The sequence below is a fragment of the Camellia sinensis genome, chromosome 9 (genome assembly GCF_055761805.1).
Source record: "Camellia sinensis isolate YWXY chromosome 9, ASM5576180v1, whole genome shotgun sequence".
NCBI classification, from domain to species: Eukaryota; Viridiplantae; Streptophyta; class Magnoliopsida; order Ericales; family Theaceae; genus Camellia; species Camellia sinensis.
In genome coordinates, this window is record NC_138969.1 from 199,840,768 (window position 1) to 199,856,736 (window position 15,969).

General features: G+C 35.6%; 2 protein-coding genes across 3 annotated transcripts; one reads left to right on the forward strand and one right to left on the reverse strand.

Annotated features, from left to right (window-relative positions):
• Nucleotides 1-1,707: 1,707 nt before the first annotated feature.
• Nucleotides 1,708-5,071, forward strand: LOC114273430 (uncharacterized protein At4g26485). 2 transcript variants are annotated; one of them, XM_028215215.2, is made up of 3 exons: nt 1,708-3,051; nt 3,189-3,387; nt 3,801-5,071. In XM_028215215.2, the coding sequence occupies exons 1-3, from the start codon at nt 2,748-2,750 to the stop codon at nt 3,808-3,810; spliced, it is 513 nt and encodes a 170-aa protein (XP_028071016.2). In that variant the 5' UTR covers nt 1,708-2,747; the 3' UTR covers nt 3,811-5,071. The 2 variants fall into 2 exon arrangements, with proteins under 2 accessions (XP_028071016.2, XP_028071015.2); XM_028215214.2 differs by having other exon boundaries at nt 4,598-5,071.
• Nucleotides 5,072-5,746: 675 nt separating this feature from the next.
• Nucleotides 5,747-8,535, reverse strand: LOC114273429 (O-Glycosyl hydrolases family 17 protein). Its single transcript, XM_028215213.2, has 2 exons — nt 7,822-8,535; nt 5,747-7,071 (listed from the first exon to the last, which is right to left on the reverse strand). The coding sequence occupies exons 1-2, from the start codon at nt 8,169-8,171 to the stop codon at nt 5,970-5,972; spliced, it is 1,452 nt and encodes a 483-aa protein (XP_028071014.1). The 5' UTR covers nt 8,172-8,535; the 3' UTR covers nt 5,747-5,969.
• Between the last annotated feature and the right edge of the window lie 7,434 nt (nt 8,536-15,969).

Sequence of the window (15,969 nt, forward strand, 5' to 3'; positions counted from 1 at the left end):
ATGTTGAGAGGAGGTTGACTCTTCAAGATAATAGTGGCGATGTTAGAAGGTAACACCAAAGAAATTTTTCCACATCCCACCCTCCTTGGTCATTCAAAAACTCAACCACATAACCAAAACCCTTTGTAGATGTATGGTTGGATTGGTGTGTGTTAGACATTACATCCTCAAAGGATTTGTCCCCACACCACCAAGGACAAATGCTATTCACACATCATATTTTCTCATATTTCTATTTTTTTTTAATCTCTCAAGTATATTACTCTTTTGAACAAAATCATAAACCTAATCTCTTAGTAGACATCACCTATCACTGCCACCATCACTACTAGTTACTGCCAATACACCACCACTGTTGTAACCTTTTTTTTACTCTACTACACTCCCTTAACTCATCTCTATTAGGGGTGGGCACAGGTCGGTTGTGGCCACGGAACCTCCAATCCGCCATCTGTCCGCCAGATTGGCGGATTGGAGAAAATCAATCTGCATCCGTCCGTCAATCCGGCGGATGTGGATTGAGCGGTTTGGCGGTTTGGCGGATGGATACGAATCGGTTTGGCGGTTTAAAATTTTATAAATTTTCAACATAATTCAACTTGTGCACTTCCTCAAAAAAGAAAAAAAAAGTATTACAATTAATGACTTAAAAAAATATTACAATCATTGCATGCTTTATCCAAAACAAGAAAGTTTGAAACTTTAGAATATCACAATGACTACATGTCTCATCCGCATACTACAATCACTGCATACCTTATCTACATAAAGTATTACAATTTGTGATTCTTAAAATATAAAAACAATTCAAACCACCAAAACTATGAACAGAGTAGTAGTAGAGATTGTATGTCTTTGTATTGTTACATCCATATATGTTTTTGAAAACAAAAACCAATCAGCATATATCATATTTTCTATTTATTGTTTTTAGAGATAGATTTAAAAATAAAAAAATATAGATAAATAATACGTTTATTTTTTTCAATTCAAAAAAGATATTCAAGTTGAAAACTTTTTTTCAACAGAATATTTAAACTCTTTTTTAATCGAAAAGACAAACAGAATATTTAAATAAACGGAAAACACAAAGTCTTATAAATTACTAGGGGTGTTCGCGGTTTGATGGTTCGGTTGCGGCCAAAGGAATCTAAAATCTGTCATCCGTCCGCCAGATTGGCGGATTGGAGAAAATCAATCCGCAACCGTCCGCTCGTCATCACGCATCCGTCCAAAATGCAACGGATTGGTTCGAGTCGGTCGGTTTTGACGGATCGGTATATCCACTGCTCACCCTTAATCTCTATCCCTGTCTCCCATCTGTAGTGCCTTTGTCTACAACTACCCTGTTCTCATTACCTCTATCTCCACCTTTGTTGGTATTGCCCCAATCATGTTCTCTTCTCTTCATCCCTTATGTCTTACCTTTCCCTGCCCTCCATTATCTTTTTCTTCTAGTGTTTCAAAGTGCAGTGAAGTTAGGAGGCATTAGAAAGGAGCTACGATGGAGAAGGCAATGATGAGAGGGGAGGGGCTGGGGAAAGAAGGGAAATTGTAGGGATGCTACAATGATAAGGGGAGATGGGCGATTGTGGCGGTGGTTAGGGTTAGTATTTGAAAGTTGATAGTATTTTGATATTATTTAAAAATTTATAATGTAAATTACAAAAAAAAAAAAAAAAAAAAAAAATCAAATTTAAGTGTAATGTAAATTGAGCAAATGATATATGGTGAGAAAATATGTGGCGTGCATATTTAAAGGCTCCAAATATTAATTTTTGGCAATTAATAAACGCGTGAGCTTATAGTTATGGGAGAATTGCACCACAATGGATGTCAAATTTTTTTTTTTTTTAAACAAAAAAATGATATACATTATAGATATTAATTATTAAAATCATAAAATTTTCCACTCATGTGTAATTATTTTTAGAAAGGGCAGAGCTTCTCGACAGTCTATTTTATTGACTAGACAGTGTTACGGGTTCCATTTCAATAATCCAAGCCGTCAACGTATAAAACTCGTCGAGAATTCACTCACCTTAAAAATCACGTTGATTAGATATCAATAGCCCTTCGATCAGATCATATTTTGTTAATAATAAGTATGATATTAAAAATAAATTGTTGACAAGTAACTATCAATATCCAATTAATATGATTTTTTATAAAAATAAAATACTCAAGAAGTAAACATTAATCGATTTAGATTATCAAAATAAAACCCACAATAAGGTCTCGTTTGGGAATAGATTTTTTAATAATTTTTTGATTTTTTACAAAAAGATGTGTAAAAAATTAAAGAGAGTAATATGATTACGACTTTTTAACTTTTTAACTAAAATTAGAAATTACCAAACAAGACCTAAATCTCACTAACCTGATGTAGATTATCAAAATAAAATCCATAGTGAATTTTAGGAACCTAACAGTGGCGTCTAGCGTGAAGTGGAGAGAAGCGTTGCTATTTCTGAAAACTCGTCCGGGTAGCAATTTCCCGTACAGTTATTTCAGCTAAGGTAAACCGGTGGGCCCCTATAAAATAATATTTTATTTGGCGAGTGATGTCTTCGTTGTACTTATCGGTCTCTCTAATTTATGGGGAATTTAACGAAAAGAAACTAACACAGTTAGAGGCGAAGAGAGTCGACCTTTACCAAAATGTATGGGAGAAGCCAATAATACATTTTGGTGTCGGTGAAGAAGCAGCAGCAGCAATACGAACGCCACCATCACAACAATAAAAAATGGGACTAGCACCAGAAGGAGAATATTACTATGACAAAGTAATAAAACCAGAAGAAGAAGAAGACGAAGAAGAAGAAGAAGAAGAAGACGATGATGAATCAGATTCATCAGAAGAATCAGATTCGGAGGAGTTGATGATGCATGGGAAGGGAAATGGAAAGAGAGAGATAAGGATGATAGAGCACTACTCTTCCTCTCATCGAATATTGTTGGTCGGTGAAGGAGATTTCTCCTTCTCTCTCTCTCTTGCCAAAGCCTTTTCCTCTGCCCGCAACATCGTCTCCACTTCTCTCGACGCCCACAGTTCGTATTTTATTTTTTATTTACTCTCTCTTTTTCTGTCTGTGACTGTCTCTTCATTTTCAGATACTAATAACTAACTACACCCACTTGTTTTGTATTGTTTTGTTTTGATGATGATAATGATGATGGGGTTGCAGAGGATCTAGAGAAAAAGTATAATAAAGGGACATGGAACGTAAGGGAGTTGGAGGAGATGGGTGGACTGGTGTTGTGCGGAGTGGATGCTACTAAGATGAGCCAACACTTCTTCCTCTCTACTCAGAGGTTTGATCGCATCATCTACAACTTCCCCCATGTTGGTTTCATCTTCCCCGAGGCTAATTCCTGCCAGATCAAGTCTCTCTCTCTCTCTCTCTCTCTATCTATGATTATACTAGTACTAGTAGTACTTACTCCCTTCCTCGATTATATATATACGTATATCCATTTCCTTATGATGACTATGTTATAGGACGAGTCCACAAGAAACACTTTAAAAATGCTTGTTAAATTTCTATCGTTTGGCACCATGTCCTCATCATCATACCAATATGTTAAAAGTGAAAGAAAATTATTTATGTTTATGACAACTACAGGTTTATAGAAAGAATATTTATCATGGAATAGTTCACTTCAGGGCCTAATAGCTCATATGAGAGTTTTACCAAAACTAGTTTGATTAATATGGAATTCCCTAATGCATTTCCACAAACAAAATAAGTTCTATCATTATCACATGGAGTAATTGTATTATCCAAATTCTGTTACAGAGTACATTGAACGGGGATGCTTAAGAATCAGCAAAGGCAGAGAAGAGGGTCAAGAAACTAAAAGAATGATAACAAAGTCTAAGTAGGTTTAAACCTCTTCAAGCCAAACTCTATTAGAACAAAAGGAGGAAAGATTTGAATCTTTTTTTGGGACCAATTTTGTCACAGAATCAGCAAAGATGAGTTTCTTCAACAAAAAGTACTCTAAGATTGAGGCATTGTGTTATATATGCAACGAACTTATAATATTATTAATCCAAGTTCTGGGTAATAATGGAAAGGCTAGAGTTCTGGGTATCCTGGATTGTGAGAAAATGTTCTTGTTGCTGATATATCACTAGAAATCAGCAGAGCAGGGCACTCCCTCTGGCCTTTGGACTCTTTATCTCTTGGATGTTTGGGAATGGAATGAAATTTAGGATTGTAAAGATTAAATTATTTGGTAATTTGTTTAATATTTCTTATGAATGTCAACTACACATCATAAAAATTAGATAGCAAGAATTAACCCCCATTGGTTACTGCGGTGATGGTTCCTCCATCAATCTCTGCTTCCAACATCCTGGCTCTGTATCCAGGACAAGGGGTGGAAATTTGACAACACTTCTTATTCAAGAGTGGATTTAGAAGTTGAAGTTGAAGTTTGATATTGCATCTTTTATGCGTACAAAGTATTGTTTCAATTCTATTCTTTGCTTTGTGTTTCCATTCATTTCTTTCTAAAAGAGATTTCACAAAAGGACCATCTGAATGAAAACCCCAATTCATTTGAATTTTGATTGGACTGACTGATCCAGGCTGAACAAGCAATTGGTAAAAGGGTTTCTGACAAATGCAAAAGTGCTACTAAGGAAGGAGGAAGGAGAGATTCACGTAACGCACAAGGAGGGTGATCCTTACAACCGGTGGGACTTGGTGAAGAAAGCAGAGAAGATAGGTCTGGCTTTACATGAGAGTGTGCCTTTCTGCAAGCATAAGTATCCCGGTTATGACAACAAGAGAGGCTGTGGTAGCCATCCGGATGATCCTTTCCCTTTAGGGGACTGCACTACTTTCAAGTTTAGACTTGCTTCCTAATAATTAATTCCTTACATTAGTTTTGATTACTTGGTGCAAGAAGTTTGAATTATGAACTATGTGACAATGATCTCTTTTGTTTAATATGTAGACACCCTAAAGTGAAAATTACATAGTATTGTGGTTATATTATGAACATTATGATTATGTTATGTACAGTGTTACAAATCATTCTATTGAGTAAAGTTATTACATATTGTGTTATGTTATATACTTTGTAGTAGGATACATATAGTATTTTTTTTTTAGGAGTGTACCGTAATAGCTCCCACCCAAATAGAAATTAAAGAAAGAAAGAAAGCCTGCAATCCCCCTGAAACCGTAGACAAATTATGGTAGTTATCAATTGGCGTGGCCAATATATAATTATAATTCCTGTACAAATGCATCACGAACCTCTCCAGGAGGCCCTTCCTGGTCACACGGTTGGTTTCAATGTGAAAAATGCTTCTGTCAATGATCTCAAACCTTGTTACGTTGCATCAAATTCCATGGATGATCCAGCGAAGGAGGCTGCCAATTCCACCTCCTAGATCATTGTAACGAACCACCAGGGCAAAATTAGAAATGGTTACACTCCAATTCTCCACTGTCGTACCCCCCACGTGGTGGTTGAGTTTGCTGAGCTTTTGACCCAGGTTGACAAGAGCGTGGTAAATTGCTTGAGAAGAATCTTGGGTTCTTGGAACATAGGGATTCTGGCCTTATCAAAATGATTCTGACAAAGCCCATGGTGACAGGTTTTCTCTAGCCATCCACCGCTTGGCCATTTTGGTTTGGGCGATAGGGCGCCAAACTCTGGCAGTTGGTGCATCAAGAGCGTGGTGGAGGATGAACGAACTGTTGCCAAGGTCACTACTACAAAATCGTGGTCTAAAGAGCACTAATCACTGTAAATGTATATTATCAAATGTATAATTTAGAACATAAGATGTTCATCTCATTGTCAAAGCCAAGGGACTCGGCTACAATAAAATAACCTATGTAACTTTCAACATAATAGCTACGGACTATAGTATACTTTTTCTGCTTTGTAATCACTGAGAGTTTCAGAAGAGGGGCCCATGGAAACAGCACTTGTGAAACCACTTTTCAAATGACAAAAATCCAGAACCCCCATAAAATCCAAAGCCAAACAATGACCCACTTACTATGCAAATTAAAACTTGAAGAATTACTACCAGTGACGCCAACAAGAAATCTACAATGACCAATTGAAGGATCTAGGAAAGTGATCATCCCAAGCCCATCAAAATCACAGCTCTTCGAGTCCTGTTTTTGCAGCTGATAGTAACTGTTGAACGCATATGAAATATTACCCTTTGCTCCAATGGCATTGCACGATCCTCCATAGTTGAGTGTCGTGCAATCTGCAACACTGCAAGCAATTCTAATGTGGTTTGCCACGCCAGATAGATCCCTGGAAGGGTTTGCTACACACCACCTTGATGGGAGATACTGAACATCCTTTGCATTCTTCAACAACCGATGTCCTAAACCAAGGTTTAATGGGTACTTTGCCTGGCCATCAAAGGAGAAAATGCCCCAGTGTCTCTCGAAGTTCCCTGGCATTATACTCTTTGCCCCTTCATCTAGAAGACTGAAAAGATATATATCGATTGGAGGAACATCTGGCCTCAGAGGAGTTCCTTTGTTACTCAGAATGTGATTTATGAGGCCTTGATTGAAAGCCCTTGCAGCGGTAAGATTTGCACTGACGGCTCCATCTGTAGGCCAACCCACCTCCCCTATAATAATAGGCATCTGACCATACCCGATTTTGCTAAGGGCAGCAACTAATGTGTCAAAATTTCCATCAAATGCATTGTAATAAACGTTTGGTCCATCTGTCACAGCGTGGTTAGTCCCTTCAAAGAATGCGTAGTCTTGTGGAAAATCTGAGTTTCCATACAAGCTTAGAAATGGGTAGATATTGACTACAAAAGGGGAACCATTAGAGTTGAGGAATGAAACGATTTGGGTCATAATTTGGGTCAGTTCAGGCCGGAAGGCTCCTTGAGAAGGTAGGGAAGACTCATATGCATCGGCGTTACAGGGGACTACTAGCTTTACAACGCCTGCCAGATTTGCTTTGGCCAAGGACTGTTGCAGATTCATCAGAGCCGGGACAACATATGACTGAAATTCACCAGAATAACTTGCAAGGAAGGGCTCGTTTCCTACTGCAACATACCTGATGACATTGTAAGAATCAAATAGCTTATTATAAAACTGAATAGACATATTTATTGGAAAACACAAGCTTATTTCATATTTTTTAATATGCTATAGAACTAGTTTCATAATACAGCCCCGAGAAATTTGAATAATGTTTTTACAGTGATTATCTCTACCAAATTTACATACCAAAAAAAAAATCTATGCAGTCGAATGAGTTTCCCTTGATATTAGTAAGGTTTATCTGCTTCAAGGACCATATTATTTTATGTCCAGTTGCTTAAAGAAACCGCTGTAAAAAATTGATGTGGAGATGCGACACATAGATGTCACAATTTGACAAATTTAATAATATTAGTGAATCCCACAACAAGGCTACGAATTTCTAACCAATCCTATCCTAATACGATATCCAATCATTCCCCTACTAGTTGGCTGAAACGGATAATTTTTGATTAATTGGTAGATTTCCCTCAGATCTAGTACTTGAGAATGAACAACAACAACAAAAGTGGATACCACACAACACAAGAAAGAAACTTGGCTGCAAACCAAAGTGGATAAGAAAAACTAAAACCATTATGACTCATCTGGGTTGGTTTTGCCCTCTCTCTGTTTCTTGTTTTGTTTCTTTCTTCCAAGATTCAGAATCAGAACAAGACATGGAAATTTTTTTCAACAATTTCCCCTAGTTTTGGCAGCAACTAAACAAACAAACAAACAAACACAAGGCAAAGGGAATTAAAACAGAAAAAAAAAGAACAACCTGATATCAACACCACCTTTAACGATATATCTGGAAACATTCTGGCGGACCCACAGATCAGAAGCAACAGTGGAGGAGCTGAGGAGAGACAACATCTCATTGGGAATCCCAACCATGAGTTGAATCCCAGTACCCATGAGAGATTTGAGAACATCAGGGTCGGCATCGAAGAGCTTCACTTTCTGGATGTTGTTGAATTTGAGGAGATCCACCACCGTCGATGGAGACAGCTTGTGGAGGGACACCGTCCCCCAGTTCACACCCAATCCTGATTCCGCCACAATTGCCGACCAGCTCCACACCACTAACGCCAACGCCGCCACACCTAATAACTTGCTGCCTTCTGCCATTTTGTTGTTGTTGTTATTAATAATGTATAGCTATAGCAGGAGGGAATCGAATCGAATCCAATCCAATCCAATCCAATCGAGAGATTTCAAAGGGTCCTCCTCCTCGGAGGGTTGTACTGGTTCATCCAAAATGGAAAAAGGGCAGTAATTTCTGTGCTAGGAGTGTACAAGTAGAAGGAAAGTGTGTGTGTGTGTGTGTGTGTGTGTGTGTGTGTGTGTGTGTGTGTGAGAGAGAGAGAGAGAGAGAGAGAGAGAGAGAGAGAGGAAACAGTGAAACAGATAGAGAGAAAGGTGAGCCGAAGGGCAATCTCTCACTTCACTTGTTGGAGAATGAACGGGGGAGGGAGTGGACACATATTATATCTTCCAATAATTACAAAAAATTGCTTAAATCCTACGATTACTTACTGTTAATCATTTCCACTCAGAAAGTTTTAAAACAGCCAATTACATTTTTACCATTCAATTATTTCATATCACTTTATTCTTAAAATTAAAAATTACCATAGTTTTATTTATTAATTTATTTTCAACCTAACTCTTAATGGTGTAAGATAAAAAGACAAATTACACTTTATCTCTTTAAACTACTATCATTTTTTCGTCTCAATTAAACAATGCTACTATGTTACACTTTGTAACTTTTGAATTATCTATTTGTATCATTGTGAACCCTCTTAAGAATTTGTTACATAAATGATAGCAGCTCCACATGTGACTTACACATAATAATATCTCAAAATTTTAAACTGTTTACAATGACTTTATTCTTCATTTTTTTTTTTCTTTTTTCTCTCTCCATCTCTCGTTTGTCTATGGCTACCATTGTTTCCTACGACAAAATAAAGGAAAATTGGTTTGAGTTTTTTAAAAATACTTTAAAAAAAATACTTTTTAAAAAATTTTACTTTCTTATTTTTTGAATTTTTTTGTTTTTACCAAAATTTTTTAATATTTTAAGCAATTTTTTTAATTTTTAGATATATCAAACTTAAATATATTTAAAATGTATAATTCTTGTGAAAAAATCTTTAAAAAATTCATTAAATACTAAAAATACAAAGAAATGCGAAAATTTAGTACATTTTTCATATTTTTGCGTATTTATTAATTTTAACAAATATTTTTTCACAAATATTTTATTTTTTAGCCACATCTAAGTAAGATGAATATAAAAAAGTAAAAAAAAATAGTTAAAATTTAAAAAATATTTACTAAAGACAAAAAAACATGAAAAATAAAAAAACTCAATTTTTAAAAAATTTAATTCAGAAAATTCAAACCAAACACATTGAATAATGTCATTTTAATTTCATAATATTTGAGAAGTTATGTGCAAGTCATATACTAATTTTTCGTCTATTTATGTAATTGGTCTTGACCGGAAGGTTTACATTGATACAAATTGATAGTTTAAAGTGGCAAAATATAAAAAAATTTAGTTGATCAAGTAAAGTGATGATACAATGACATAAAATGTAATTTATCCTATAGCTAAAAGGGTATATTCGTCATAAAAGTATAGATTACAAGAATATTTATACATCCATTAATTTAAAGATAAAAGAGATAATAGTTGAGGGGATAGAAATTATCCTTTTAAAAAATTACATTAGATGCCTTGACATTTATTTTTCATACACATAAAGGGAGAATATGGATCCATGTTGCCTTCAATTTGAAGTTTTGAAAAAAAAAATCTGTTAATTATTTAAATGATCTTAGAGCATCTGCAGTGGGAGCGGCTAAACTCATAATTTGGTAGGAGAAAAGGCAAAATGTGTTCCAATGAGGACAAATGACAGCTGTTAAATTTGGTAAATGTCCCATATGTGCCATTTTTGCAGAAGAAACGCATAAATTGGTGTGTTCAGACGACTGGCCGGTCAACTGAGCGGTGGTCCGGACACACTAATTTCTATGCCAAAATGACAAAAATAGCAGTTGAAGCATTTTATTCATTTTTTACTATTCATTGCCATAATTTGATAATGACAATGTAATTGTAACATTTACTATTAGAGATGTTCTTAGTACTATGCATAAATATAGAAAATCCCAACAACACTATTACGTATATACACTAATATAAAATTTTCAACCGAATCAATTTTTAAAATGACCTTAATTCTTCATTTTTTAATATTAATTTGGCACACAAGTATGTGCGCCTCACTTCTAGTTATACAGTATTAGAGAATTGAATGGAGAGGGACTTCGATGACAAGTGGTATTGAAATTTTATGTTTTCTCAAATTTAATGTAATGTCTGTCTAGGGGTGAGCATGGTTCGGATTGGACTGGATTGGGGTAAAACCAAGACCAATCCGTTATCTACGGTTCCTGAAAAATTGGAACCAATCCAATCCGTTTAAATCATGGAACCAATCCGAACCAATCCATTTAAATACGGATTGGATCGGTTTAGGACCACGGATTCACATAATTAAATAACAAAAAAGTATATATAACACTTTAATTTCATAAAAATATAAACATAGCGCTATATTAGTTCCACAATAGTAACATCTATTTCTATAATAGCGACATACTGTGCTAGAATTTAAACAACCATAAGAAAACTGGTTTCACCATAAGTATTTAGACTATTACAAATTAAAACTAAAAATTAACAAATAAAAAGTAATAAAAGAAGATATTATACGGTTTTAGGTTTGAGTTTAGATTTTATATAGAATAAGAGAAGATACTATAGGGGAGGATGTATAATAAAAATATATACTATTTGTATACGGTCCGGATCGGTTCCAATCCGGAACCGTGAGGTTCAATCCGGAACCAATCCGTGTACTACGGATTTTTAATTTTTCAATCCGGAATCGAACCACGAATTCAAAAAACCAATCCAAACCTATCGGATTGGACTGGACTGGATCGGATTACGGATTTCACGGATTCCTTGCTCAGCCCTATGTCTGTGTGTAACTATAGTCCATTAGTTACCCTTGTATAGATACAGCTAGTGCGCACAGTGTGATGCACCGAATTTTAAAAAGTGAATAATTATTAAAAAAAAGTTTATTATTTGATTGTTTTTCTTAATATTTTTATTTAGTTTGTTTATATAAATCTTACTTCACATTATTAAAAATATTTAATATTTCAAATTATTGAAAATTTTAAAAAAATTATCATACATTAAGTAAATCATCACATAAATAATAGCTAATTTATCTAAGAATTATTTTAGACAACTAAAAGTAGCGTAATAAAGGCATACTATAATTAATTAAAATGACTAATATTAAATAAAAGTAACACTAATTTTGTTTAATCAATAATAGATATTACATTAATCATCCCACATAGTATAATGAATTAAAATCAAATTAATCTTAATTCTCATTATATTCAGTTAGGGGTTAAATTTTTTTTTACAAATAAATAGGTTTGGAATGATTATAAAAAATAAAATAAAAAAGTTTGGAAATGCATTAAAGTTGAATTGACAAATGTAAAGAATATAAATATTTAAATTATTAAAAAAAATCATTTTTAATATGAGATCTCTTCCATTTGCTCAAACTCTGAATTTGAATATTAAAAAAAAAAAAAATTAAAAAAAGAAGAAATTTGTGATTTAATTCTCAAAGTAAATGAGTTACTAAAAATAAATTTAATTACGAGTTATTTCAAAAGGATAATCAACAATAGAAAATCAACTAATGAATACATTTAAAGTATAAATTCATGTCCAATAAATTTTGATGTGTTCTTCATTTTCAATCTAACAACTGCACCAAAAATAATTAAACACAACTAGTCAATAAGTGAGAGAGTTACAAATTGATAATAGTAGTGCTTAAAAAAAAGAAAAAGAAAAAAAGAGAGAATAAAATCTCAATTAAATGACACGTTATTAGCAAAAAGAAAGAAATAAAGAAAAATACGGATTGTAACAAAAAAATTTAAAAATAAAATAATAATATCCATTTACATAAGCTCACTTTTTATAGCGATTCCGATTTTGACCCGACTCTTATTATATCCCAGGCTCGGGTTTAATGGTTTTTATATTGTTGGTCATATGTTGCTTCCCTTGTATTTCTTTGAATTTGGCTTTTGGGTTGTTGTGGTTGTGTTTGGAACATGTTGGTTGCTTGGTTTTTAAACCTTTTGTTGCCCAGGATTTTGCTCCTTTGCTCAAGCGGCACTTTTTGCGTTCGAACAGCCTTTGTGAACTCTCAGTATTTTTGTAAGTCTGTAAAACAACTAGAAGAGTGTATTCTATACTCAAGCGACATTTCTTAAGCTCGAGCGTTGGTTTGTTGTCTACAAAACTAATGGGAGTGTGCATTTTGCGCTCGAGCGTCACTTCTTGCGCTAGAGCAGAATAACTTATTGTGTCTAATGCTTGAACGTCAACTCTTGTACTCGAGCGGACTGTGTGTATATTAATTTGTAACAACCACATTTTTCATTACTTTCCCATCTCTTCCTCTCTCTAAAACTCTTCAAAACCCTAGATCTTGAGTTTCTCTATCTAAAACTCATATTCTCTCTACTTTTTCACCTAAATCCATTGGGTTCTCCACCCTAGTGCCGTTAAGAAAAAGATAAAGCGCTCATAGAGCTCCGTTTTGACCCGAATAAGATTTGGTTTCGGCGTCCTTGAAGTTGCTCCATTGTTGCTTTGATCTTCTAACTTTGAGGTAGGAACTTTCTATACTCTCTTATGCATTTTAATTTAAATATTTGTTGTTGTGTAAATGATGTTGGGATTTGAAGGATTTTTAAACAAACCTAGGGTTTTGGTTTTAAACTCAAAAGAGGGGTTTTCAAATAAAGGCATTGAAAATGATTACGGGTATAGATATGAGGTTGTGTGATGTCAAATTGGTTGATTTTGTCACGTGGATTGGATTTTGGAAGGGAATGGAGTTTTGTCCTAAAATGCTTCGTCCTAAAATGTTTCAAATAATTATTTTTTATAAATGATGAAATTGGTATTGGGAATGTGAAATTGAATAGATGTTTATATAAATGGTGGAATCGGATATGTATTACCTTTCACCTATGGAAATTTGGTTAATTTATCTATCTTGGAGATTGTATATCTGTTTAGAAATATCTGTTTTGGATTACTGGTAGAGGATAGCTATGATTGTTGTAGAAATTGCATGAGGATTAGGTGTATTGAAATTAATCTCTTATTGATTGTCATTGAATATGACTGTGTTTTAATATATTGTATATGCATGATGTTTGGGAGCAGAAATGGGATGTACTCCATGTTCTGAGAGGAGAAAGATGATGGACTCTAGTGAATTAAGTTGGCCTGTGTGTCCAAGGTAAAAGTCTCGAAAATCGTTTGTATACATAGATGCCGATCCCGCAGACAAAACTTCCGTAAAATGGCAAAGTGAAGTGTTTGTGTAATGGTTATATTGATTAGAGAACCACTAAGTTGTAGCCTCAGTTGGGTTGTTTAGATAACAATAAATGTGACTTATGAGTTGAGGTGAAATGAATTGATTTGAAACAAATTGAGATAAAATGGGTTGAGACATAGAACTTAGTATATTATGATATTGTAATTATAAATGATTTTATCACCGACATTATATATGCACATCATGCTTATATCTTTGTTAAGATTTATAGATTGTCTTAGATTGTTTCTACTGGGTTTTGGCTCACTGTACGTGGGAAAAACATTTCAGGTACTGGTGATATGCTTCTGCCAAGGTAGTGACTTGGAAGGATTGGGAGCAAAAGCTTCTCTTTTGGTGTAATTATTTTGTATAGCCAAGGGCTTTAAATGTATTGGACTTAAAGTTCATTTTTGTTATAACCAAAGACCTACCTTAGGAAGTTATAAGCCATTAGGGCATATGATTATCTTTTTAGCTGTCATTTCTTATTTCCTCTTGTAACACATGTTGTAGATTCAGGATGAACGATTTATAAATGTATATCGTGTGTGTCACCTTTTGTATATTAACTCTAGATTAATGAAAGCTTTTGATGTTATTTATATCACATTGTACTAGTGTTTGGAGATGGTTTATTGTACTTATTTTGGGGGGCGTTACAACTTGGTATTAGAGCCTATCGGCTTTGAATATTTGGGTACGTGGGAAGTGGTTAGTACCACAATGGGTTTGGCTCACTTGATAGAGACTTTTGTATAAACGATGTGTGCTTATATGATGACATGCCTATGTGATTATATGGATATAACATTTAATTTCTAGGATGTTGATTGAGTCTATGGGTTTTAGATGTCCTATTAGAAGAGCACTTGATCATTGTTGTTTCTAATTGGAACTTTGGCAACGTCGTGAGATGGTCATTATTCGGGAATGAAATTCATATGTGTTTACATGCTTACGTGCTTATGTGGAGTGAATTACTATTGTCCACCATATTCAAAAGTGAGTGAGTTGGCTTCGGCACATTTGTAAATGTGCTAATATCTTTCGTTACCTTTATTAGGATGTCAGGACGTGGACGTAGTGGTGGTAGGCGTGGTAGGCCTAGAAGGCATGAGGTGCCTTTACCGGATGAGATTCCAGCACATGAAGGGTGAGTCGGTTAGGCCAATGTGGCCAAACCAGTTAGTCAACAGGCCATGGGCACCTTAGCCTACGAAATGGCCAAAGCATTGGAAGAATCTATGGACATTCTCAGGGCTAAGAATCAAGTCCAGACCCAAGGAGCCACTGAAGACAGACGAGTGGCTAGAACAGATAGTGAAGACATTCGAGATGGTTGGCATCAAGGACGACGGGCTGAGAGTGACCTTGGCATCCTTCCAACTGAAGGGAGATGCAGGTCAGTGGTGAAAGTATGCGCTTGGATGTATTGGAGCGACTTGGGAGGCTTTTGTCAACGCCTTTTACGATAAGTTTTTGCCCCCATTGTTAGGGAGAAGTTGAGAGATCACTTCTCCAAGCTCAAGTAGTTAAGTACACCTGTGGCCGAGTTTGAGGCCACATTCACTAGCTTATCAAAGTTTGCATCGGAACTCATGGCGACTGAGGAGCGCTGTTGTCTAGAGTTTGAGAAGAGGTCAAGAACTGGGCTTAAGTTCAAAGTAGCCGGGTCCATGATTAGAGATTATAGATGCCTTGTGGGGGCGGCGGCTCGTCTAAAGACCGTGATATAGATGGAAGAGGAGAGAATGAGGGGCTTCAGGAGGAGTCAGGATGTTCAGGGGGACAATAAGAGGTAGAGGGTCCTACTTCACAGCAGTCCTAGAGAGCACAGTCGAGGTCTACCTTTCCAGTGCCGAGTTCGGGTTCTGGGATAGGTGGTCAAGGAGATTTTACTTGTTACAAATATGGTCAGTTAGGCCACAAGTCTCCAGCTTGCATGCAGAGAGGAGAAGGGCAATGGTCTACTTCATCTTCAGCTTGTTCATAGAGCCAGAGTCAGGAGAGAGGCCAATTGCTCACTTATTATTAGTGTGGGTAAGTGGGGCACATGAAGAGATTTTTTCCTCAGTTGGGTGGCACACCTGATGCGTCTGGTTCGAGGTAGACACAGAGCCATCAACAGGCACAGTCAACACAGGCCTCGAGGGCCAATTAAGGAGCCTCTTCAGCTCAATCAGTGCATCAGGCTTATGCTCCAAGGGGTGAGCAGGTTGAGTAGAGACCTTTAGGGCATACGTATCCTGTTATCGCGTCAGATCTAGTACCAGTGCCTTCAGTAGTGAGAGGTACCTTCTTGTTTTACAATTCAGTTGCTAATGTGTTGATTGATGCGAGTGCATCCCATTCATTTATCTCGTCTGTATTTGTATCGATTTTGGAATTGGAGTTGCCTCAGT